At 38.9% G+C, this 26,728-nt stretch overlaps 1 protein-coding gene across 1 annotated transcript in view; it reads right to left on the reverse strand.

The window, feature by feature from the left end:
- The window catches only part of LOC148442148 (uncharacterized), a 290,790-nt gene that overhangs the window by 190,639 nt on the left and 73,423 nt on the right, over positions 1-26,728 (reverse strand). The window contains exons 6-8 of the mRNA XM_088464170.1: positions 14,476-14,580; positions 10,102-10,206; positions 7,916-8,023 (exon numbers count right to left, since the gene is read on the reverse strand). Coding sequence (XP_088320296.1) covers positions 7,916-8,023; positions 10,102-10,206; positions 14,476-14,580 — 318 coding nt within the window. The remainder of the gene's footprint in view (positions 1-7,915; positions 8,024-10,101; positions 10,207-14,475; positions 14,581-26,728) is intronic.

Below are 26,728 nucleotides of genomic sequence, written 5' to 3' on the forward strand. Positions count from 1 at the left end.
GAGAAGAGCAGAGTGAGGACCTCCAGAGATGACAAATCTATCACCAGGTTCCCCTCATCACCAAGCTGTAGTTATGCCATAGAAATACTTTATGTATCGCAGATATGTCACTGTTTTGCTCTCTGTTTTGCTTCTAGAAGATAACAGCTATATTATCTAATAGGTTGATATGGACAATAACTCCAAAAAAATATACCCCCTGGTCTCAACGAGATAGCCAAGTTTTACAATTAGTGTTTACAGTAGGTTTAATTGACCTTATAATCAGACTTTATACCACAAGTCAGTCCTGAATTGAAGAGAAATAACTACATATACCTGCACAAATTTCAACAAATCAATGGAGGCTAAAGGTTGTAATACAAAATGAATTGTTTTTTGCTGCTAATAGGTCACTACCAACCTTGTCTACTTTTGGAGATGTTTACAGGTTTGGAAGATGTTGCACTGGATATATTAGTAGTCGGCCCTCTGCTGGAGGTTCTGTAGTGCGGTACTGTAGTGAATTCTGCATAGAATACATTTTATATAACTGTCACCTCTCATGCACTGCTGATATTGTAGTTTTTGTATACGAAACAATAAATAACCTACAGTACCTGGCCGAGTAACACTAGACTAAATAAAAATAATGTTGTTGTCAGTGAGAGTGAATAAACTATTTTTTTCATAAGAACATAATATGCAATCATGGAGCCCCAAAGCAATATTTGGGAAGATGTCTTGCTGCTCCTAAGACCCACAATCTTTCTAATTCAGTATGCCTGTGGGCCAAACATGTACATTGATGCACCACGGGGGCATTCATTAATGGAAATTAAAGCTTAAATTGAGCTTTACTAAACTATCCAGAAGAGCAGAGAAGGGAACTGGAGATCCTATGAATCTGTGTCACCATTAAACTGCTGTCAATATTTTACATTTGTTTACTGTGATGCTCTCTATATTGTAGATTTTATACAGTGATTCACTATAATTTGGAAAGCTGTCTATCTTCTCTGAGGCATCAACCTAAGCTTCACATGTACAGTGATTTACAATTTGGGCCTTTGGTTGTGAAACTGAAATCACAAAAAGGACTTTACTAAGCATTCTCAGAAGAGAAGAGAAGAGTAATGACCTCCAGAGATGACAAATGTATCACCAGATTCCCTTACTACCAAGCTGTATTTATGATGCAGAAATAATTTATGTATTGCAGATATGTCACTGTGATGCTCTCTGAATTGGTACAAGGTTAAATATTAAATCAGCCATTTGTTGAGTCATGAACTAGCTAGATAAATTGGTTGGGCATTTATGTAGCTAAGGTTACCATCACTCTAGGAGGTTTATTGTATTTACTAAAGTGCAGATTTTTAGAAGTGGAGTTGTTGCCCATAGCAACCAATGAGATTCTAATTGACAGTTATCTGCAACCTTCTAGAAGATACCAGCTAGAATCTGATTGGTTGATATGGTCAAAAACTCCACTTACAAAAAACCCTAACTTTTGTAAATATACCCCCTGGTCTCATCCAGATAGCAAATTAGCAATTAGTGTTTATAGTAGGTTTAATTGATCTTAAAATCAGATTTTATGCCACAAGTCAGTCCAGAATTAAAGAGAAATAACTACATATAACTGCACAAATTTCAACAAATCAATGGAAGCCATTGATTTGTATTTTTAAGAACATAAAAATCCTACATATAATTGAATTTGAAATATATTTGTCTTTTTTATAAAGTAATACAAAATGAATTGTTTTAAACAGCTAGAAGGTCACTACCAACCTTGTCTACTTTTGGAGGTAGTTAGAGGGGTGGAAGATGTTGCACTGGAACTGTTAGTAGTATGGCCTCTGCTTGTGGTTCTGGAGTACAGTACTGTAGTGGTTTCTGTATAGAATACATTTTATATAACTGTCACCTCTCATGCACTGCTGATATTGTAGTTTTTATATATGAAACAATCAGTAACATACAGTACCTGTCCGAGTAACACTAGACTCAGTAAAAGTAATGTTGTTGTCATTGAGATCGAATAAACTATTTATTTTCATAAGAATATAATATGCAATCATGGAGCCCCAAAGCAATTTTTTTTCAGGGTTCAGTGATCTTAAAACCAGACTTTATGTCACAAAAAAGTTCTGAATTAAAGAGAAATAATTACATATACCTACAACAATCTGAACAAACCAATTAAGGCTAAAGATATTTGCAGGAATTAGTAAGAACATAACATTCTTATAAATGAATGGTAAACAACATTTTTTTATGTATAAATGAACACAAATTGTTATGTTTAAAGTTACTGGAATGTCATTACCAACCTTGTCTACTATAGGTGGTGGCTAGAGGAATAGAGGAAGATGTTGCACTTGGTCTGTCACCAGTGTGCCCTCTGCTGGTCATTCTGAAGTGCAGTCCTGTAGGGTTGTCTGCATAGAATACATTTTATATCACTACAACCATTCATACACTTCCCATACTGTAGCTTTAGGTAAGAAATTGTCAATAACCTCCCTTGCCCAGTTAAACTAGACTGCGGAAATGTAATGATGTTGTCAGTGAGAGTGAACTAAAGTTTATTGTAGAAGAAAATAATATGCAATCTTGGAGCCCAAAAGCAAAATTTGGGAAGATGTCCGTATGCTCCTCAGGCCCACAATTTTCTCTATTCAGTATGCATTTGAGCCACAAATGTACAGTAATGTACCACGGGGGCATTCAGTAATAGAAATTAAGGCTTGAATTGAGCTTTAGTGAATTTGATTAGAGTGGCAGAGAAGGGACATTGAGAGCTGATGGTTTAGTGACATCATTAAACTGCTGTCTGTATTGTAGATTTTTTACTGTAATGCTCTCTGTATTATAGATTTTTTTGTTGTGATGCTCTCTGTATTGTAACAAGGTTAATAAATAGAGCAATATGTTAATTTGTGAACCAGTCAGATGAATTGGTTCTGAATTTATCTAGCTAGAGTTACAATCACTCTAGATCTCACCTAGATAGCCAAGTTTTATGATTAATATCCAGGTTTCAGTGATCGTAAATACAAATTATAATGAAATAACTACATATACTTGCACTAAATCGAACAAATTAACGGAGGCCAAAGTTTGTTGTCAGTGGGAGTGGATGAACTAATTTTATCTACAAGAATATAATATGTAATCATCACATACCAAACTAAAATTAGGATGATGATCCTCTGCTCTTAAGACCCACAATCTCTTCTATTTTGTATGTCTTTGGGCCACACACGTACAGTGATTCACCACAGGGGCATTCATTTGTGGAAATTAAAGCTTAAAATGAGCTTTACTAACTTGCTCAGAAGAGCAGAGAAGGGACTTGGAGAGCTTATGGATCAGTGTCACTAGTGTAATGCTGACTGCGTTATAAACAGTATAACTTACTGTGATGCTTTCTTTATGGGTTCAGGGTTAATTGAACTGACCACATGTCTGTTCTCAAACCAGTTAGATAAGTTGGTTCTGAATATATCTAGCAACAGTTGCCATTACTCTTGATTTCACCAAGAATTCCAAGTTTTATGTTTAGTGTTCAAGTTTCAGTGTTTTTAAAATCAGACTTTATGTTACAAGTCAGTCCTAAATTTAAGAGAAGTGTCTACATATAACTGAACCATTTTAAACAAATCAAGGGAGGCCAAATGCAATTGAAAGAATGCGGGAAGCAAAAGAAATATATATTTATGTCAATGAATGCAAAATATAATTGTTTAAGTCACTACCAACCTTGTCTACTGTCGGTGGTGGTTAGAGGAATAGATGAAGATGTTGCACTTGGTCTGTCACTAGTCTGCCCTCTGCTGGTCATTCTGAAGAACAGTCCTGTAGTGTTGTCTGCATAGAATACATTTTATATACCTACGACTGGTCATACACTGTCTATATTTGTCAATTACCTCGCTTGCCCAGTTACATTAGACTGAGGTAAAGTACTGTTGTTGTCAATGGGAGTTAATGAACTAACTTTTTGCCACAAGGACATAATATGCAATCATCGCACCCCAAACTATAACTCGGAAAACTGTCTATCTGCTCTGAGGCATCAATCTAAGCTTCAGATGTACAGTGATTTACAATTTGGGTCTTTAGTTGTGGAACTGAAATCACAAAAAGGACTTTACTGAGCATTCTCAGAAGAGAAGAGCAGAGTGAGGACCTCCAGAGATGACAAATCTATCACCAGGTTCCCCTCATCACCAAGCTATAGTTATGCCATAGAAATACTTTATGTATCGCAGATATGTCACTGTTTTGCTCTCTGTTTTGCTTCTAGAAGATAACAGCTATATTATCTAATAGGTTGATATAGACAATAACTCCAAAAAATATACCCCCTGGTCTCAACGAGATAGCCAAGTTTTACAATTAGTGTTTACAGTAGGTTTAATTGACCTTATAATCAGACTTTATACCACAAGTCAGTCCTGAATTGAAGAGAAATAACTACATATACCTGCACAAATGTCAACAAATCAATGGAGGCTAAAGGTTGTAATACAAAATGAATTGTTTTTTGCTGCTAATAGGTCACTACCAACCTTGTCTACTTTTGGAGATGTTTACAGGTTTGGAAGATGTTGCACTGGATATATTAGTAGTCGGCCCTCTGCTGGAGGTTCTGTAGTGCGGTACTGTAGTGAATTCTGCATAGAATACATTTTATATAACTGTCACCTCTCATGCACTGCTGATATTGTAGTTTTTGTATATGAAACAATAAATAACCTACAGTACCTGGCCGAGTAACACTAGACTAAATAAAAATAATGTTGTTGTCAGTGAGAGTGAATAAACTATTTTTTTCATAAGAACATAATATGCAATCATGGAGCCCCAAAGCAATATTTGGGAAGATGTCTTGCTGCTCCTAAGACCCACAATCTTTCTAATTCAGTATGCCTGTGGGCCAAACATGTACATTGATGCACCACGGGGGCATTCATTAATGGAAATTAAAGCTTAAATTGAGCTTTACTAAACTATCCAGAAGAGCAGAGAAGGGAACTGGAGATCCTATGAATCTGTGTCACCATTAAACTGCTGTCAATATTTTACATTTGTTTACTGTGATGCTCTCTATATTGTAGATTTTATACAGTGATTCACTATAATTTGGAAAGCTGTCTATCTACTCTGAGGCATCAACCTAAGCTTCACATGTACAGAGATTTACAATTTGGGCCTTTGGTTGTGAAACTGAAATCACAAAAAGGACTTTACTAAGCATTCTCAGAAGAGAAGAGAAGAGAAGAGTAATGACCTCCAGAGATGACAAATGTATTACCATATTCCCTTACTACCAAGCTGTATTTATGATGCAGAAATAATTTATGTATTGCAGATATGTCACTGTGATGCTCTCTGTACTGGTACAAGGTTAAATATTAAATCAGCCATTTGTTGAGTCATGAACTAGCTAGATAAATTGGTTGGGCATTTATGTAGCTAAGGTTACCATCACTCAAGGAGGTATATTGTATTTACTGAAGTGCAGATTTTTAGAAGTGGAGTTGTTGCCCATAGCAACCAATGAGATTCTAATTGACAGTTATCTGGCACCTTCTAGAAGATACCAGCTAGAATCTGATTGGTTGGTATGGTCAAAAACTCCACTTCCAAAAAACCCTAACTTTAGTAAATATACCCCCTGGTCTCATCCAGATAGCAAAGTTTACAATTAGTGTTTATAGTAGGTTTAATTGATCTTAATATCAGATTTTATGCCACAAGTCAGTCCAGAATTAAAGAGAAATAACTACATATAACTGCACAAATTTCAACAAATCAATGGAAGCCATTGATTTGTATTTTTAAGAACATAAAAATCCTACATATAATTGAATTTGAAATATATTTGTCTTTTTTATAAAGTAATACAAAATGAATTGTTTTAAACAGCTAGAAGGTCACTACCAACCTTGTCTACTTTTGGAGGTAGTTAGAGGGGTGGAAGATGTTGCACTGGAACTGTTAGTAGTATGGCCTCTGCTTGTGGTTCTGGAGTACAGTACTGTAGTGGTTTCTGTATAGAATACATTTTATATAACTGTCACCTCTCATGCACTGCTGATATTGTAGTTTTTATATATGAAACAATCAGTAACCTACAGTACCTGTCCAAGTAACACTAGACTCAGTAAAAGTAATGTTGTTGTCATTGAGAGCGAATAAACTATTTATTTTCATAAGAATATAATATGCAATCATGGAGCCCCAAAGCAATTTTTTTTCAGGGTTCAGTGATCTTAAAACCAGACTTTATGTCACAAATAAGTTCTGAATTAAAGAGAAATAATTACATATACCTACACCAATCTGAACAAACCAATTAAGGCTAAAGATACTTGCAGGAATTAGTTAGAACATAACATTCTTATAAATGAATGGTAAACAACATTTTTTTATGTATAAATGAACACAAAATGTTATGTTTAAAGTTACTGGAATGTCATTACCAACCTTGTCTACTATAGGTGGTGGCTAGAGGAATAGAGGAAGATGTTGCACTTGGTCTGTCACTAGTGTGCCCTCTGCTGGTCATTCTGAAGTGCAGTCCTGTAGTGTTGTCTGCATAGAATACATTTTATATCACTACAACCATCCATACACTTCCCATACTGTAGCTTTAGGTAAGAAATTGTCAATAACCTCCCTTGCCCAGTTAAACTAGACTGCGGAAATGTAATGATGTTGTCAGTGAGAGTGAATTAAAGTTTATTGTAGAAGAAAATAATATGCAATCTTGGAGCCCAAAAGCAAAATTTGGGAAGATGTCCGTATGCTCCTCAGGCCCTCAATTTTCTCTATTCAGTATGCATTTGAGCCACAAATGTACAGTAATGTACCACGGGGGCATTCAGTAATAGAAATTAAGGCTTGAATTGAGCTTTAGTGAATTTGATTAGAGTGGCAGAGAAGGGACATTGAGAGCTGATGGTTTAGTGACATCATTAAACTGCTGTCTGTATTGTAGATTTTTTACTGTAATGCTCTCTGTATTATAGATTTTTTTGTTGTGATGCTCTCTGTATTGTAACAAGGTTAATAAATAGAGCAATATGTTAATTTGTGAACCAGTCAGATGAATTGGTTCTGAATTTATCTAGCTAGAGTTACCATCACTCTAGATCTCACCTAGATAGCCAAGTTTTATGATTAATATCCAGGTTTCAGTGATCGTAAATACAAATTATAATGAAATAACTACATATACTTGCACTAAATCGAACAAATTAACGGAGGCCAAAGTTTGTTGTCAGTGGGAGTGGATGAACTAATTTTATCTACAAGAAAATAATATGTAATCATCACATACCAAACTAAAATTAGGAGGATGATCCTCTGCTCCTAAGACCCACAATCTCTTCTATTTTGTATGTCTTTGGGCCACACACGTACAGTGATTCACCACAGGGGCATTCATTTGTGGAAATTAAAGCTTAAAATGAGCTTTACTAACTTGCTCAGAAGAGCAGAGAAGGGACTTGGAGAGCTGATGGATCAGTGTCACTAGTGTAATGCTGACTGCGTTATAAACAGTATAACTTACTGTGATGCTTTCTTTATGGGTTCAGGGTTAATTGAACTGACCACATGTCTGTTCTCAAACCAGTTAGATAAGTTGGTTCTGAATATATCTAGCAACAGTTGCCATTACTCTTGATTTCACCAAGAATTCCAAGTTTTATGTTTAGTGTTCAAGTTTCAGTGTTTTTAAAATCAGACTTTATGTTACAAGTCAGTCCTAAATTTAAGAGAAGTGTCTACATATAACTGAACCATTTTAAACAAATCAAGGGAGGCCAAATGCAATTGAAAGAATGCGGGAAGCAAAAGAAATATATATTTATGTCAATGAATGCAAAATATAATTGTTTAAGTCACTACCAACCTTGTCTACTGTCGGTGGTGGTTAGAGGAATAGATGAAGATGTTGCACTTGGTCTGTCACTAGTCTGCCCTCTGCTGGTCATTCTGAAGAACAGTCCTGTAGTGTTGTCTGCATAGAATACATTTTATATACCTACGACTGGTCATACACTGTCTATATTTGTCAATTACCTCGCTTGCCCAGTTACATTAGACTGAGGTAAAGTACTGTTGTTGTCAATGGGAGTTGATGAACTAACTTTTTCCCACAAGGACATAATATGCAATCATCGCACCCCAAACTATAACTCGGAAAACTGTCTATCTGCTCTGAGGCATCAATCTAAGCTTCAGATGTACAGTGATTTACAATTTGGGTCTTTAGTTGTGGAACTGAAATCACAAAAAGGACTTTACTGAGCATTCTCAGAAGAGAAGAGCAGAGTGAGGACCTCCAGAGATGACAAATCTATCACCAGGTTCCCCTCATCACCAAGCTATAGTTATGCCATAGAAATACTTTATGTATCGCAGATATGTCACTGTTTTGCTCTCTGTTTTGCTTCTAGAAGATAACAGCTATATTATCTAATAGGTTGATATGGACAATAACTCCAAAAAATATACCCCCTGGTCTCAACGAGATAGCCAAGTTTTACAATTAGTGTTTACAGTAGGTTTAATTGACCTTATAATCAGACTTTATACCACAAGTCAGTCCTGAATTGAAGAGAAATAACTACATATACCTGCACAAATGTCAACAAATCAATGGAGGCTAAAGGTTGTAATACAAAATGAATTGTTTTTTGCTGCTAATAGGTCACTACCAACCTTGTCTACTTTTGGAGATGTTTACAGGTTTGGAAGATGTTGCACTGGATATATTAGTAGTCGGCCCTCTGCTGGAGGTTCTGTAGTGCGGTACTGTAGTGAATTCTGCATAGAATACATTTTATATAACTGTCGCCTCTCATGCACTGCTGATATTGTAGTTTTTGTATATGAAACAATAAATAACCTACAGTACCTGGCCGAGTAACACTAGACTAAATAAAAATAATGTTGTTGTCAGTGAGAGTGATTAAACTATTTTTTTCATAAGAACATAATATGCAATCATGGAGCCCCAAAGCAATATTTGGGAAGATGTCTTGCTGCTCCTAAGACCCACAATCTTTCTAATTCAGTATGCCTGTGGGCCAAACATGTACATTGATGCACCACGGGGGCATTCATTTATGGAAATTAAAGCTTAAATTGAGCTTTACTAAACTATCCAGAAGAGCAGAGAAGGGAACTGGAGATCCTATGAATCTGTGTCACCATTAAACTGCTGTCAATATTTTACATTTGTTTACTGTGATGCTCTCTATATTGTAGATTTTATACAGTGATTCACTATAATTTGGAAAGCTGTCTATCTTCTCTGAGGCATCAACCTAAGCTTCACATGTACAGTGATTTACAATTTGGGCCTTTGGTTGTGAAACTGAAATCACAAAAAGGACTTTACTAAGCATTCTCAGAAGAGAAGAGAAGAGTAATGACCTCCAGAGATGACAAATGTATCACCAGATTCCCTTACTACCAAGCTGTATTTATGATGCAGAAATAATTTATGTATTGCAGATATGTCACTGTGATGCTCTCTGTACTGGTACAAGGTTAAATATTAAATCAGCCATTTGTTGAGTCATGAACTAGCTAGATAAATTGGTTGGGCATTTATGTAGCTAAGGTTACCATCACTCAAGGAGGTATATTGTATTTACTGAAGTGCAGATTTTTAGAAGTGGAGTTGTTGCCCATAGCAACCAATGAGATTCTAATTGACAGTTATCTGGCACCTTCTAGAAGATACCAGCTAGAATCTGATTGGTTGGTATGGTCAAAAACTCCACTTCCAAAAAACCCTAACTTTAGTAAATATACCCCCTGGTCTCATCCAGATAGCAAAGTTTACAATTAGTGTTTATAGTAGGTTTAATTGATCTTAAAATCAGATTTTATGCCACAAGTCAGTCCAGAATTAAAGAGAAATAACTACATATAACTGCACAAATTTCAACAAATCAATGGAAGCCATTGATTTGTATTTTTAAGAACATAAAAATCCTACATATAATTGAATTTGAAATATATTTGTCTTTTTTATAAAGTAATACAAAATGAATTGTTTTAAACAGCTAGAAGGTCACTACCAACCTTGTCTACTTTTGGAGGTAGTTAGAGGGGTGGAAGATGTTGCACTGGAACTGTTAGTAGTATGGCCTCTGCTTGTGGTTCTGGAGTACAGTACTGTAGTGGTTTCTGTATAGAATACATTTTATATAACTGTCACCTCTCATGCAATGCTGATATTGTAGATTTTATATATGAAACAATCAGTAACCTACAGTACCTGTCCAAGTAACACTAGACTCAGTAAAAGTAATGTTGTTGTCATTGAGATCGAATAAACTATTTATTTTCATAAGAATATAATATGCAATCATGGAGCCCCAAAGCAATTTTTTTTCAGGGTTCAGTGATCTTAAAACCAGACTTTATGTCACAAAAAAGTTCTGAATTAAAGAGAAATAATTACATATACCTTCACCAATCTGAACAAACCAATTAAGGCTAAAGATACTTGCAGGAATTAGTTAGAACATAACATTCTTATAAATGAATGGTAAACAACATTTTTTTATGTATAAATGAACACAAAATGTTATGTTTAAAGTTACTGGAATGTCATTACCAACCTTGTCTACTATAGGTGGTGGCTAGAGGAATAGAGGAAGATGTTGCACTTGGTCTGTCACTAGTGTGCCCTCTGCTGGTCATTCTGAAGTGCAGTCCTGTAGTGTTGTCTGCATAGAATACATTTTATATCACTACAACCATTCATACACTTCCCATACTGTAGCTTTAGGTAAGAAATTGTCAATAACCTCCCTTGCCCAGTTAAACAAGACTGCGGAAATGTAATGATGTTGTCAGTGAGAGTGAATTCAAGTTTTTTGTAGGAGAAAATAATATGCAAACTTGGAGCCCAAAAGCAAAATTTGGGAAGATGTCCGTATGCTCCTCAGGCCCTCAATTTTCTCTATTCAGTATGCATTTGAGCCACAAATGTACAGTAATGTACCACGGGGGCATTCAGTAATAGAAATTAAGGCTTGAATTGAGCTTTAGTGAATTTGATTAGAGTGGAAGAGAAGGGACATTGAGAGCTGATGGTTTAGTGACACCATTAAACTGCTGTCTGTATTGTAGATTTTTTACTGTAATGCTCTCTGAATTATAGATTTTTTTGTTGTGATGCTCTCTGTATTGTAACAAGGTTAATAAATAGAGCAATATGTTAATTTGTGAACCAGTCAGATGAATTGGTTCTGAATTTATCTAGCTAGAGTTACCATCACTCTAGATCTCACCTAGATAGCCAGGTTTTATGATTACTATCCAGGTTTCAGTGATCATTAATACAAATTATAATGAAATAACTACATATACTTGCACTAAATCGAACAAATTAACGGAGGCCAAAGTTTGTTGTCAGTGGGAGTGGATGAACTAATTTTATCTACAAGAATATAATATGTACTCATCACTTACCAAACTAAAATTAGGAGGATGATCCTCTGCTCCTAAGACCCACAATCTCTTCTATTTTGTATGTCTTTGGGCCACACACGTACAGTGATTCACCACAGGGGCATTCCTTTTTTGGAAATTAAAGCTTAAAATGAGCTTTACTAAACTTGCTCAGAAGAGCAGAGAAGGGACTTGGAGAGCTGATGGATCAGTGTCACTAGTGTAATGCTGACTGCGTTATATACAGTATAACTTACTGTGATGCTCTCTTTATGGGTTCAGGGTTAATTGAACTGACCACATGTCTGTTCTCAAACCAGTTAGATAAGTTGGTTCTGAATATATCTAGCAACAGTTGCCATTACTCTTGATTTCACCAAGAATTCCAAGTTTTATGTTTAGTGTTCAAGTTTCAGTGTTTTTAAAATCAGACTTTAAGTCACAAGTCAGTCCTAAATTTAAGAGAAGTGTCTACATATAACTGAACCATTTTAAACAAATCAAGGGAGGCCAAATGCAATTGAAAGAATGCGGGAAGCAAAAAATATATATATTTATGTCAATGAATGCAAAATATAATTGTTTAAGTCACTACCAACCTTGTCTACTGTCGGTGGTGGTTAGAGGAATAGATGAAGATGTTGCACTTGGTCTGTCACTAGTCTGCCCTCTGCTGGTCATTCTGAAGGACAGTCCTGTAGTGTTGTCTGCATAGAATACATTTTATATACCTACGACTGGTCATACACTGTCTATATTTGTCAATCACCTCGCTAGCCCAGTTACATTAGACTGAGGTAAAGTACTGTTGTTGTCAATGGGAGTTGATGAACTAACTTTTTTCCACAAGGACATAATATGCAATCATTGCACCCCAAACTATAACTCGGAAAGCTGTGTATCTGCTCTGAGGCATCAATCTAAGCTTCAGATGTACAGTGATTTACAAATTGAGCTTTACTAAACTATCCAGAAGAGCAGAGAAGGTAACTGGAGATCCTATGAATCTGTGTCACCATTAAACTGCTGTCAATATTTTACATTTGTTTACTGTGATGCTCTCTATATTGTAGATTTTATACAGTGATTCATTATAATTTGGAAAGCTGTCTATCTTCTCTGAGGCATCAACCTAAGCTTCACATGTACAGTGATTTACAATTTGGGCCTTTGGTTGTGGAACTGAAATCACAAAAAGGACTTTACTGAGCATTCTCAGAAGAGAAGAGCAGAGTGAGGACCTCCAGAGATGACAAATGTATCACCAGGTTCCCCTCATCACCAAGCTGTAGTTATGCCATAGAAATACTTTATGTATCGCAGATATGTCACTGTTTTGCTCTCTGTATTGCTTCTAGAAGATAACAGCTATAATCTAATAGGTTGATATGGACAATAACTCCAAATAAATATACCCCCTGGTCTCAATGAGATAGCCAAGTTTTACAATTAGTGTTTACAGTAGGTTTAATTGACCTTATAATCAGACTTTATACCACAAGTCAGTCCTGAATTGAAGAGAAATAACTACATATACCTGCACAAATTTCAACAAATCAATGGAGGCTAAAGGTTGTAATAGAAAATGAATTGTTTTTTGCTGCTAATAGGTCACTACCAACCTTGTCTACTTTTGGAGATGTTTACAGGTTTGGAAGATGTTGCACTGGATATATTAGTAGTCGGCCCTCTGCTGGAGGTTCTGTAGTGCGGTACTGTAGTGAATTCTGCATAGAATACATTTTATATAACTGTCGCCTCTCATGCACTGCTGATATTGTAGTTTTTGTATATGAAACAATAAATAACCAACAGTACCTGGCCGAGTAACACTAGACTAAATAAAAATAATGTTGTTGTCAGTGAGAGTGAATAAACTATTTTTTTCATAAGAAAATAATATGCAATCATGAAGCCCCAAAGCAATATATGGGATGATGTCTTGCTGCTCCTAAGACCCACAATCTTTCTAATTCAGTATGCCTGTGGGCCAAACATGTACATTGATGCACCACGGGGGCATTCATTAATGGAAATTAAAACTTAATTGAGCTTTACTAAACTGTCCAGAAGAGCAGAGAAGGGAACTGGAGATCCTATGAATCTGTGTCACCATTAAACTGCTGTCAATATTTTACATTTGTTTACTGTGATGCTCTCTATATTGTAGATTTTATACAGTGATTCACTATAATTTGGAAAGCTGTCTATCTTCTCTGAGGCATCAACCTAAGCTTCACATGTACAGTGATTTACAATTTGGGCCTTTGGTTGTGAAACTGAAATCACAAAAAGGACTTTACTAAGCATTCTCAGAAGAGAAGAGAAGAGTAATGACCTCCAGAGATGACAAATGTATCACCAGATTCCCTTACTACCAAGCTGTATTTATGATGCAGAAATAATTTATGTATTGCAGATATGTCACTGTGATGCTCTCTGTATTGGTACAAGGTTAAATATTAAATCAGCCATTTGTTGAGTCATGAACTAGCTAGATACATTTTTGGGGCATTTATGTAGCTAAGGTTACCATCGCTCTAGGAGGTATATTGTATTTACTAAAGTGCAGATTTTTAGAAGTGGAGTTGTTGCCCATAGCAACCAATGAGATTCTAATTGACAGTTATCTGGCACCTTCTAGAAGATACCAGCTAGAATCTGATTGGTTGATATGGTTAAAAACCCAACTTACAAAAAACTCTAACATTAGTAAATATTCCCCCTGGTCTCATCCAGAGAGCCAAGTTTTACAATTAGTGTTTATAGTAGGTTTAATTGATCTTAAAATCAGATTTTATGCCACAAGTCAGTCAAGAATTAAAGAGAAATAACTACATATAACTGCACAAATTTCAACAAATCAATGGAAGCCATGGATTTGTATTTTTAAGAACATAAAAATCCTACATATAATTGAATTTGAAATATATTTGTCTTTTTTTATAAAGTAATACAAAATGAATTGTTTTAAACAGCTAGAAGGTCACTACCAACCTTGTCTACTTTTGGAGGTAGTTAGAGGGGTGGAAGATGTTGCACTGGAACTGTTAGTAGTATGGCCTCTGCTTGTGGTTCTGGAGTACAGTACTGTAGTGGTTTCTGTATAGAATACATTTTATATAACTGTCACCTCTCATGCACTGCTGATATTGTAGTTTTTATATATGAAACAATCAGTAACATACAGTACCTGTCCGAGTAACACTAGACTCAGTAAAAGTAATGTTGTTGTCATTGAGAGCGAATAAACTATTTATTTTCATAAGAATATAATATGCAATCATGGAGCCCCAAAGCAATTTTTTTTCAGGGTTCAGTGATCTTAAAACCAGACTTATGTCACAAATAAGTTCTGAATTAAAGAGAAATAATTACATATATCTACACCAATCTGAACAAACCAATTAAGGCTAAAGATATTTGCAGGAATTAGTTAGAACATAACATTCTTATAAATGAATGGTAAACAACATTTTTTTATGTATAAATGAACACAAAATGTTATGTTTAAAGCTACTGGAATGTCATTACCAACCTTGTCTACTATAGGTGGTGGCTAGAGGAATAGAGGAAGATGTTGCACTTGGTCTGTCACTAGTCTGCCCTCTGCTGGTCATTCTGAAGTGCAGTCCTGTAGTGTTGTCTGCATAGAACACATTTTTTATAACTACAACCGTTCATAAACTTCCCATACTGTAGCTTTAGGTAAGAAATTGTCAATAACCTCCATTGCCCAATTAAACTAGACTGCGGAAATGTAATGATGTTATCAGTGAGAGTGAATTAAAGTTTTTTGTAGCAGAAAATAATATGCAAACTTGGAGCCCAAAAGCAAAATTTGGGAAGATGTCCGTATGCTCCTCAGGCACACAATTTTCTCTATTCAGTTTTGCACAAATGTACAGTAATGTACCACGGGGGCATTCAGTAATGGAAATTAAAGCTTGAATTGAGCTTTAGTAAATTTGATTAGAGTGACAGAGAAGGGACATTGAGAGCTGATGGTTTAGTGACACCATTAAACTGCTGTCTGTATTGTAGATTTTTTACTGTAATGTTCTCTGTATTATAGATTTTTTTGTTGTGATGCTCTCTGTATTGTAACAAGGTTAATAAATAGAGCAATATGTTAATTTGTGAACCAGTCAGATGAATTGGTTCTGAATTTATCTAGCTAGAGTTACCATCACTCTAGATCTCACCTAGATAGCCAAGTTTTATGATTAATATCCAGGTTTCAGTGATCATAAAACCAAATTATAATGAAATAGCTACATATACTTGCACTAAATCGAACAAATTAATGGAGGCCAAAGTTTGTTGTCAGTGGGAGTGGATGAACTAATTTTATCTACAAGAATATAATATGTAATCATCACATACCAAACTAAAATTAGGAGGATGATCCTCTGCTCCTAAGACCCACAATCTCATCTATTTTGTATGTCTTTGGGCCACACACGTACAGTGATTCACCACAGGGGCATTCATTTATGGAAATTAAAGCATAAAATGAGCTTTACTAAACTTGCTCAGAAGAGCAGAGAAGGGACTTTGAGAGGTGATGGATCAGTGTCACTAGTGTAATGGTGGCTATTCAAATGATCCTTTCGCAAATTGCAGTCTATTCACACCTCTAAGTCTGAACGAGCGAGCAAAACATACGCTCGTTTATTTGATAAAAACACCCCCTGGCCGCTCACACCATACGTCATGTCTGCTATTTATTAGATTAATCGAGTACATCGTACAGCGTATGAACTGCTCACTATTCTTGTGGTTGGTTTTTTCAACCGCTATTTTGCGTTCTGAGTTAAAAAAACCAAGTGACGTGGTCAATGACGCTGCTGTATTAATTATGCACTCCCTTAAAACGCCCGTTTTGACCTTTAAGCACGCCTGCGTTCGAATTCCACTCCCCCGTTTTCAAGCACCTTCCCCTCTTACCACCCACATACGCCTCATTCTGTCACTCAAAATAGCAGGCACTCGCTATATAGCGAACAAACGATTTTCGGCCGCACTGACTGGTGCGCGCATGCGTACTAAAAACCGTACGCATGCGCAGATGTGCGAACCTCGCTTGGAACGAGCGTACTGCCGCTAGCGAGCGGCTCTGAATGAGGGCCTAAGTGCACTGTGGCTGCACGTGCATCAACAAAGGAGCAGCGCCAAGTGTGTGCCTGTGTCCCATAAGTAAAGGGCCGGCTGGCTTATTTCTTAAAGGGTGATGTAACCCACAAAGTGCACTAGTCTCCAACAAAAATAAAAAAATATTTTCTGTGTTTGTGTGCGCCTTAGCCGCACGTATATATCAATATAACATAAATGGAGGACCAAACTTTCTCCGATAAAAATAAAATAGGGAAAGATCAAGAACCACTTCCTCCTAGTGCTGAAGCTGCTTCCACTAGTCATGACATAGACGATAACATGCCATCAACGTCGTCTGCCAAGGCCGATGCCCAATGTCATAGTAGAGGGCACATGCAATCCCAAATGACAAAGTTCAGGAAAATGACCTTGAAAAAAACATTTAAATCATCTGAAGAGAAACGTAAACTTGCCAATATGCCATTTACAACACTGAGTGGCAAGGAATGGCTAAGGTCTTTCCCTGTGTTCAAGACTAGTGGTTCAGCTTCACATGACGATGGAAGCCCTCCTCCCACTAAAAAAATCAAATGAGTTAAGCTGGCAAAAGCACAGCGAAGAACTGTGCGTTCTAAGAAGATATCACAAATCCCCAAGGAGAGTCCAAGTGTGGTGGTGGTTGCGATGCCTGACCTTCCCAGCACTGGACGGGAAGAGGTGGCTCTTTCCACCATTTGCATGCCCCCTGCAAGTGCTGAAAGGAGCACCCACAGTCCACTTGCTGATATGCAAATTGATGATGTCACTGTTGAAGTACAACAGGATGAGGATACTGGTGTAGCTGGCGCTGAGGAGGAAGTTGGCGAGGAGGATTCTGATGGTGATGTGGTTTGTTTAAATCAGGCTCTGAGGGAGACAGTTGTCCGTGGGATGAAAAAGCCCATCACGGTCATGCCTGGGCAGAAGACCAAACATTCCACCTCTTTGGTCTGGCAATATTTCTATCCAAATCTGGACAACAACTGTCTTGCCATATGTACCATATGTAAAGGAGGAATAAGTAGGGGTAGGGACGTTAACCACCTAGGAACATCCTCCCTTATACGGCACCTGCAGCGCATTCATAAAAAGTTACTGTCAAGTTCAGAAACTTTGGCTAAGACCATAAGCAGTCCAGGGACACCTAAATCCTGGTGTCCTGTTGTATCCAAGCGCCTGCAAACCACACCGTCAACTCCCTCCTCGTCAATTTCCTCCTTAGTCAGGATCGGAAGTAGTCCTGCAGGCCATGTCACTGGCATAACTGACTCTCCTATCCGGGATTCCTCCGGAGGATCCTGCATTGCTACGCCTCCTGCTGCTGTTGCTGCTGCTTGGGAGTCCTTCGTCATCCCAGAGAGGAAGTTGGAACACCACTACTTTTACGAAACAATTGACCCTCCAACAGTCCTTAGCGAGGAGGATGAAGTACGACAGCAGTCATCCTGAAGCAAAATGTATAACTGAGGCCTTGACTGCTATGTTGGTGTTAGACATGCGTCCGGTATCCGCCATTAGTGCAGTGGGATTTAGACAATTGATGGAGGTAGTGTGTCCCCGGTTCCAAATCCCATCTAGATTCCACTTCACTAGGCAGGCGATACCGAGACTGTACAGAAACATCAGAAAAAGTGTCCTCAGTGTCCTGAAAAATGCCGTTGTACCCAATGTCCACTTAACCACGGACATGTGGACAAGTGGAACAGGGCAGACTAACGACTATATGACTGTGACAGCCCACTGGGTAGATGTATCACCTTACACAGCAACAGCAGCAGCGTCACCAGTAGCAGCATCTCAGAAACGCCAGCTCGTTCCAAGGCAGGCTACGCTGTGTATCACCGGTTTCAGTAAGAGGCACACCGCCGACAACCTCTTAGAGAAACTGAGGGAAATCATCGCCCAGTGGCTTACCCCACTTAGACTCTCCTGGGGATTTGTGATATCTGACAACGCCACCAATATTGTGCGGGCATTACATCTGGGCAAATTCCAGCACGTCCCATGTTTTGCTCACACAATAAACTTGGTGGTGAAGAATTTTCTGAAAAGCGACAGGGGCATGCAGGAGATGCTTTGGGTGGCCCGAAAAATTTGTGGCCACTTTCGCCATTCAGCGACTGCGTGCCGAAGACTGGAGTGCCAGCAAACACTCTTGAACCTGCCCCGCCATCACCTGAAGCAAGAGGTTGTGACGTGGTGGAACTCAACCCTCTATATGCTTCAGAGGATGGAGGAGCAGCAAAAGGCAATTCAAGCCTATACATCCACCTATGACATAGGCAAAGGAGGGGGTATGCACCTGACTCAAGCGCAGTGGAGAATGATTTCCGTGTTGTGCAAGGTTCTCCAGCCCTTCGAACTTGCCACACGTGAAGTCAGTTCAGACACTGCCAGCTTGAGTTAGGTCATTCCCCTCATCAGGATTTTGCAGAAGCAGCTGGAGAAAGTGAAGGAGGAGCTAAGACGGAGTGATTCCGCTCAGCATGTGGGACTTGTGGATGAAGCCCTTCATTCGCTTGCCAGGATTCCAGGGTGGTCAATCTGTTGAAATCAGACCACTACATTTTGGCCACCGTGCTCGATCCTAGTTTTAAAGCCTATGTGGTGTCTCTCTTTCCGGCCAACACAAGCCTGCAGAGGTGCAAAGACCTGCTGGTGAACACACTGTCAGCTGAAGCGGAACGTGACATGTCAACAGCTCCTTCTTCATTTTCTCCCGCAACTGGGGCTGCCAGGAAAAAACTTAGGTATCCTAAACAACCCGCTGGCGGTGATGCAGGGCAGGCAGGACCAAGTTTGGACATCTGGTCCAGACTGAAGGACCTGGCAACAATTTCTGACATGTCTACTGTCACTACATATGATACTGTCACCATTGACAGAATGGTGGAGGATTACATCAGTGACAGCATCCAAGTAGGCATGTCAGACAGTCCATACCTGTACTGGCAGGAAAAAGAGGCAATTTGGAGGCCCCTGTACAAACTGGCTCTATTTTACCTGAGTTGCCCCCTCCTCCAGTATGTACTCCGAAAGAGTGTTTAGTGCAGCTGGGAACCTTGTCAGCGAAAGGCGTAGGAGGTTGCTTCCACAAAATGTGGAGAAGATGATGTTCATAAAAATGAATTATCAACTCTTCCAGGGAGACCAGCCTCCAGAACGTACAGAGGGACCTGTGGTGGTGGATTCCAGTGGGGACGAGTTAATACTGTGTGAGGATGAGGATGTACACAACACTGAAGAGGGTGAGGAATCGGTGGATGAGGAGGATGAGGACGACATCTTGCCTCCGTAGAGCCAGTTTGTGCAGGGACACATTAATTGCCAGCTTATTTTGTGGGGGCCCAAACGAACCAATCATTTCAGCCACAGTCGTGTGGCAGACCCTGGCGCTGAAATGATTGCTTTGTTAAAGTGTGCATGTCCTGTTTATACAACTTAAGGGTGGGTGGGAGGGACCAAGGACAATTCCATCTTGCACCTCTTTTTTTTCTTTGCATTATGTACAGTTTGGGGCCTAGTTTTTCAAACTGCCATCCTGTCTGCCACTGCAGTATCACTCATAGATGGGTCACGTGTTTGTGCCGCCCACTCGTGTCGCTTAGCATAGTCATCCAGCTACCTCGGTGCAACCTTTTGGACATAAAAACACTATTGTGAGGTGTGAGTTGTTCAGAATAGACTGGAAATTAGTGGAAATTAAGGTTATTGAGGTTAATAATAGCATAGGAGCAGAAAAACCAACACATTCTGTGATTTTAGCTGTTTTTATGCTTTTTAAAAAAAAAAACAGATCCAAAACACAAAACCCAGAACCCAAAACACGGAAGGGTGGTTTTGGCAAAACCAATCCAGATCCAAAACACGAAGAAAGATCCAGATCCAAAACCAAAACACAAAACACGAAAAGTGGCCGGTGCACACCCCTAAAATGAACATTACCAACCTTGTCTACTATTGGTGGTGGTTAGAGGCATAGAGGAAGATTTTGCACTTTGTCTGTCACTAGTCTGCCCTCTGCTGGTCATTCTGAAGTGCAGTTCTGTAGTGTTGCCTGCATAGAATAAATTTTATATAACTACAACCGTTCATACACTTCCCATACTGTAGCTTTAGGCAATAGATTGCCAATAACCTCCCTTGCCCAGTTAGACTAGACTGTTGAAATGTAATGATGTTGTCAGTGAGAGTGAATTAACTTTTTTTTCTGAAGAACATAATATACAATCTTGGAGCCCAAAAGCAAAATTTGGGAAGATGTCTGTATGCTCCTCAGGCCCACAATCTTCTCTATTCAGTATGTCTGGCATTTTTTCAACGGGTTCCACTAATATCATCATTGATACATTGTTGGGAATCAGTGGCTACAGGCTTTACTAGTGCCTTAATAAACTCACTTGCTACAGCATTATATATCCCACACCTATACAGGTATATGGTGTAGTCACTACCACAGGAGAGTGTGTATACATCTGGGAGTCTGATCAACTCCTATATTTGCATGCTTGTCAATTTCCTGTTTGCTACATACCTTTATGAGCTTCTAGCAGGCTGACTAATTTGTCATATTTATTGTGTCTATCATGTGCTTTTGTTTTTTGTTATTATTATTATCTTAAGCATTAAATTCTTTTAACATATCAATGTGTTGTTCCTATGTCCCAACATAAATATCAGAGCGCAGTTTCTTTTCTCTACAGTATGTCTTTGAGCCACAAATGTACAGTGATGTACCACGGGGGCATTCAGTAATGGAAATTAAAGCTTGAATTGAGCTTTAGTGAATTTGATTAGAGTGGCAGAGAAGGGACATTGAGAGCTGATGGTTTAGTGACACCATTAAACTGCTGTCTGTATTGTAGATTTATTACAGTAATGCTCTCTGTATTATAGATTTTTTTGTTGTGATGCTCTCTGTATTGTAACAAGGTTAATAAATAGAGCACTATGTTAATTTGTGAACCAGTCAGATGAATTGGTTCTGAATTTATCTAGCTAGAGTTACCATCACTCTAGATCTCACCTAGATAGCCAAGTTTTATGATTACTATCTAGGTTTCAGTGATCGTAAAACCAAATTATAATGAAATAACTACATATACTTGCACTAAATCGAACAAATTAATGAAGGCCAAAGCGTGTTGTCAATGGGATTAGATGAACTAATTTTATCTACAAGAATATAATATGTAATCATCACATTCCAAACTAAAATTAGGAGGATGATCCTCTGCTCCTGAGACCCACAATCTCTTCTATTTTGCATGTCTTGGGGCCACACACATACAGTGATTCACCACAGGGGCATTCATTTGTGGAAATTAAAGCTTAAAATGAGCTTTACTAAACTTGCTCAGAAGAACAGAGAAGGGACTTGGAGAGCTGATGGATCAGTGTCACTAGTGTAATGCTGAATGCATTACATATAGTATAACTTACTGTGATGCTCTCTTTATGGGTTCAGGGTTAATCAAACTGACCACATGTCTATTCTCGAACCAGTTAGATAAGTTGGTTCTGAATATATCTAGCAACAGCTGCCATTACTCTTGATTTCACCAAGATATAAAATCAAACTTTATGTCAAAAGTCAATACTAAATTTAAGAAAAGTTGTCTATATATAACTGAACCATTTTAAACAAATCAAGGGAGGCCAAAGGCAATTGAAAGAATGTGGGAAGCAAAAAATATATATTTATGTCAATGAATACACAATGTAATTCTTGCAGTCACTACCAACCATGTCTACTGTCGGTGGTGGTTAGAGGTATAGATGAAGATGCTGCACCTGGTATGTCACTAGTCTGCCCTCTGCTGGTCATTCTGAAGGGCAGTCCTGTAGTGTTGTCTGCATAGAATGCATTTTATATAGCTACGACTGGTCATTGTCACGCTGGGAGGCGGTTTTCTGGAAGCTGAGGCCTGAGGCTGCGGCAGGAAACGGAGGCGAGGGGCCTGAATGTACGACCTCCGCATTCACGGGTCTTGGTCGTTGGTGAGACCTAGTCAAAGGTGCGGAATCTAACCCACGAGATGGTGTTCGCCAGTGACCCCACCAATCATGATATGGGCTTGAGCTGCACCTCGTAAGCAGGTCGCGGTACTTTGACTAGGTGACCAAAGCCCGCGGGAAAAAGGAGAGACGAACACTCATTGCCCAAAGGGTCTGTGCCAGTAAGGGGCACGTAGGGACACTGTACTTGAGGTACAAGGAAGTGTGCACTGCGGACACACTCTACCGGGTTGCCGGTTAGAAAGAGTGCACCACGGTGCAATACTGTAACACGTAGGTAGGGACCACAGAGTCCAGTAATGAGGTGGGTAGTGGTACTGGAGCCAGCCAGAGATTATGACGCTGGAGAGGTGGGTACGTATAACTACACTCAGGCTGTGATGGTAGAGCACTGGTGAAATAGATAGTATACTGCACACAGGCGGCGGTGGTAACACACTGGTGGAATGGAGGTATACTGCACACAGGCTGAGGTGGTAAAGCACTGGTGAGATGAATGATGTAGCTGTACACAGGCTGAGATGGTAAAGCACTGATGAGATGAATGATATAGCTGCTCACAGGCTGAGATGGTAAAGCACTGATGAGATAAATGATATAGCTGCACACAGGAATAGATCATTGGAAGCAAGGGAACCTGGAATGAGAGACCACTAGTAACACTAGCAGCGACAATGGTTGTTCAGGCAACTACCTGATACACAGGAGCCGGATATATACCCCTGGAAGCCCACTGATTGGTCCACAGCATCAGCTGACCAGCCAGACTGTCAGGGAAGGAAGGATAGTCAGAGAAGGAAGTGTCATGGCGGCGCCCATGACAGGAACTCCGATCCCCGCGCACCAGGCCGCCCGAGACACCAGCATCAGGGAGAATGCTCAGCACCTCCCACGTCGCCGCACCAGCCGCCCGACTGCCCTGGAAGTCAGAGGAAGCCGGCGGGACGGTAAGGGACGGCCAATCCCCGGCTGAACTCTGACAGTCATACACTGTCTATATTTGTCAATAACCTCCCTTGCCCAGTTACATTAGCCTGAGGTAAAGAATGTTGTTGTCAATGGGAGTTGATGAACTAATTTTTTCCCACAAGGACATATTATGCAATTATCGCACCCCAAACTATAACTCGGAAAGCTGTCTATCTGCTCTGAGGCATCAATCTAAGCTTCACATGTAGAGTGATTTACAATTTGGGCCTTTAGTTGAGGAACTGAAATCACAAAAAGGACTTTACTGAGCATATTCAGAAGAGAAGAGAAGAGTAAGGACCTCCAGAGATGACAAATGTATCACCAGGTTCCCCTTACTACCCAGCTGTATGTCATTGTTATGCTCTTTGCATTGCTTCTAGAAGATAACAGCTATAATCTAATTGGTTGATATGGTCAACAATTCCAAATAAATATACCCCCTGGTCTCACCCAGAAAGCCAAGTTTTACAATTAGTGTTTACAGTAGGTTTAATTGATCTTAAAATCAGACTTTATACCACAGGTCAGTCCTGAATTGAAGAGAAATAACTACATATACATGCAAAAATTTCAACAAATCAATGGAGGCTAAAGGTTGGAATACAAAATGAATTGTTTGTAGCTACTAGTAGGTCACTACCAACCTTGTCTACTTTTGGAGATGTTTACAGGGTTGGAAGATGTTGCACTGGATCTATTAGTAGTCGGCCCTCTGCTGGAGGTTCTGTAGTGCGGTACTGTAGTGAATTCTGTATAGAATACATTTTATATAACTGTCGCCTCTCATGCACTGCTGATATTGTAGTTTTTATATATGAAACAATCAATAACCTACAGTACCTGTCCGAGTAACACTAGACTCAGTAAAAGTAATGTTGTTGTCAGTGAGAGTAAATAAACCATTTTTTTTTCATAAGAACATAATATGCAATCATGGAGCCTCAAAGCAATATTTGGGAAGATGTCTTTCAGCTCCTAAGGCCCACAATCTTTTTAATTCAGTATGCCTTTGGGATAAACATGTACATTGATTCACCACGGGGGCATTCCGTTATGGAAATTAAAGATTAAATTGAGCTTTACTAAACTCACCCAGAAGAACAGAGAAGGGAATTGGAGATCCTATGAATCTGTGTCACCATTAAACTGCTGTCAATATTTTACAATTATTTACTATGATGCTCTCTATATTGTAGATTTTATACAGTGATTCTCTTTGTATTAGAACAACATTAATCATTAGAGTAACATGTCGGTTTATGAACCAGTTAGATGAATTGGTTCTGAATTTTTCTAGCTAGCATTACCATCAATCTCAATCTCACCTAGATAGCCAAGTTTTATGATTCATTTTCAGGTTTCAGTGATCTTAAAACTAGACTTTATGTCACAAATCAGTTCTGAATTAAAGATAAATAATTAAATATACCTGCAACAATCCGAACAATCCAATGAAGGCCAAATATATTTGTAGGAATTAGTAAGATACTGGCATGTCTTTACTAGAGATGAGCGGATCAGGTTCCCTGAGAACCGGACCCACCTGAACTTCGGGTATCCGGGGGCAATCTGATGCGCCCTTCGGATCTCTCCTCCTGCCCTGGATCCTTAATCGAGGCAAAACCTCATGATCCTTTGTCGGATCTCGAGCTTTTGCTTAGAGCGGCAATTTTTTAAAATGTCTTTGCCTTCAATGGGCAAAGCGCTGATTGGCTGACAGAGCTGTCTGTGACGGCTCTCAGCCAATCAGCGTTAAGCTCAATGAATGCAGGGAAAAAAGAAGATGGCAATGGTTCCTGCTGCCGGCACCCCCCGCTGCCGACACACCTGCTGCCGGCACCCCCACTGCTGACACCACCGGCAGCCCCGCTGCTGACACCACTGGCTCCCCCATGCTGCCGACAGCACCCGAACTCGGCATTGAGAACACCCATGCACTGCCGACACAGTCATCAAACCTGCACTGAGGACACAGCTGGAACCCCTGCACTGGCGACACCGCCGGTACCCTTCACTGCCCAGCACCTGGACTGAGGCTCACAATCTTTTTTATTCAGTATGCCTTTGGGATAAACATGTACATTGATTTACCACGGGGCATTCCTTTTTGGAAATTAAAGCTTAAATTGAGCTTTACTAAACTTACCCAGAATAGTAGATAAGGGAACTGGAGATCCTATGAATCTGTGTCACCATTAAACTGCTGTCTATATTTTACATTTATTTAATGTGATGTTTTCTATATTGTAGATTTTATACAGTTACTCTCTCTGTATTGGATTATTGTTAATCATTAGAGCAACATGTTGAGTTTTGAGCAAGTTAGGTGAATTGGTTCTAAATTTGTCTAGCTAGCGTTATCAACACTCTAGATCTCACCTAGATAGCCAAGTTTTATGATTCGTTTTCAGGTTTCAGTGATCTTAAAACCAGACTTTATGTCACAAATAAGTTCTGAATTAAAGAGAAATAATTACATATACCTGCACCAATCCGAACAATCCAATGAAGGCTAAAGATATTTGTAGGAATTAGTAAGAACATAACATTCTTATAAATGAATGGTAAACAACATTTGTTTTTATGTAGAACTGAACACAAAAAAGCTACTGGAATGTCATTGCCAACCTTGTCTACTATAGGTGGTGGCTAGAGGAATAGAGGAAGATGTTGCACTTGGTCTGTCACTAGTGTGCCCTCTGTTGGTCATTCTGAAGTGCAGTCCTGTAGGGTTGTCTGCATAGAATTTTATTTTTTAGAACTACAACCGTTCATACACTTCCCATACTGTAGCTTTAGGTAAGAAATTGTCAATAACCTCCCTTGCCCTTTTAAACTAGACTATGGAAATGCAATGAAATGCAATCTGGCACTATTTTAGACTAAAAAAACTCACAATTTAAACTCTCATCGAGATGTTTTCCCATTGTGAAGAAAAAACTCGACCAATGTAATAGTAGGAGAGTTTACTGCTAAACTCTCACATTTTCTAAACTCTCACCCTATTACATTTGGCCCTTTATGTCACAAGTCAGTCCTAAATTTAAGAGACGTGTATACATATAACTGAACGGTTTCAAAGAAATCAAGGGAGGCCAAAGGCAATTGAAAGACAGTGGGAAGC

This window comes from Taudactylus pleione, unplaced genomic scaffold, assembly GCF_031769625.1.
Source record: "Taudactylus pleione unplaced genomic scaffold, aTauple2 ptg001605l, whole genome shotgun sequence".
Taxonomy (NCBI): Eukaryota; Metazoa; Chordata; class Amphibia; order Anura; family Myobatrachidae; genus Taudactylus; species Taudactylus pleione.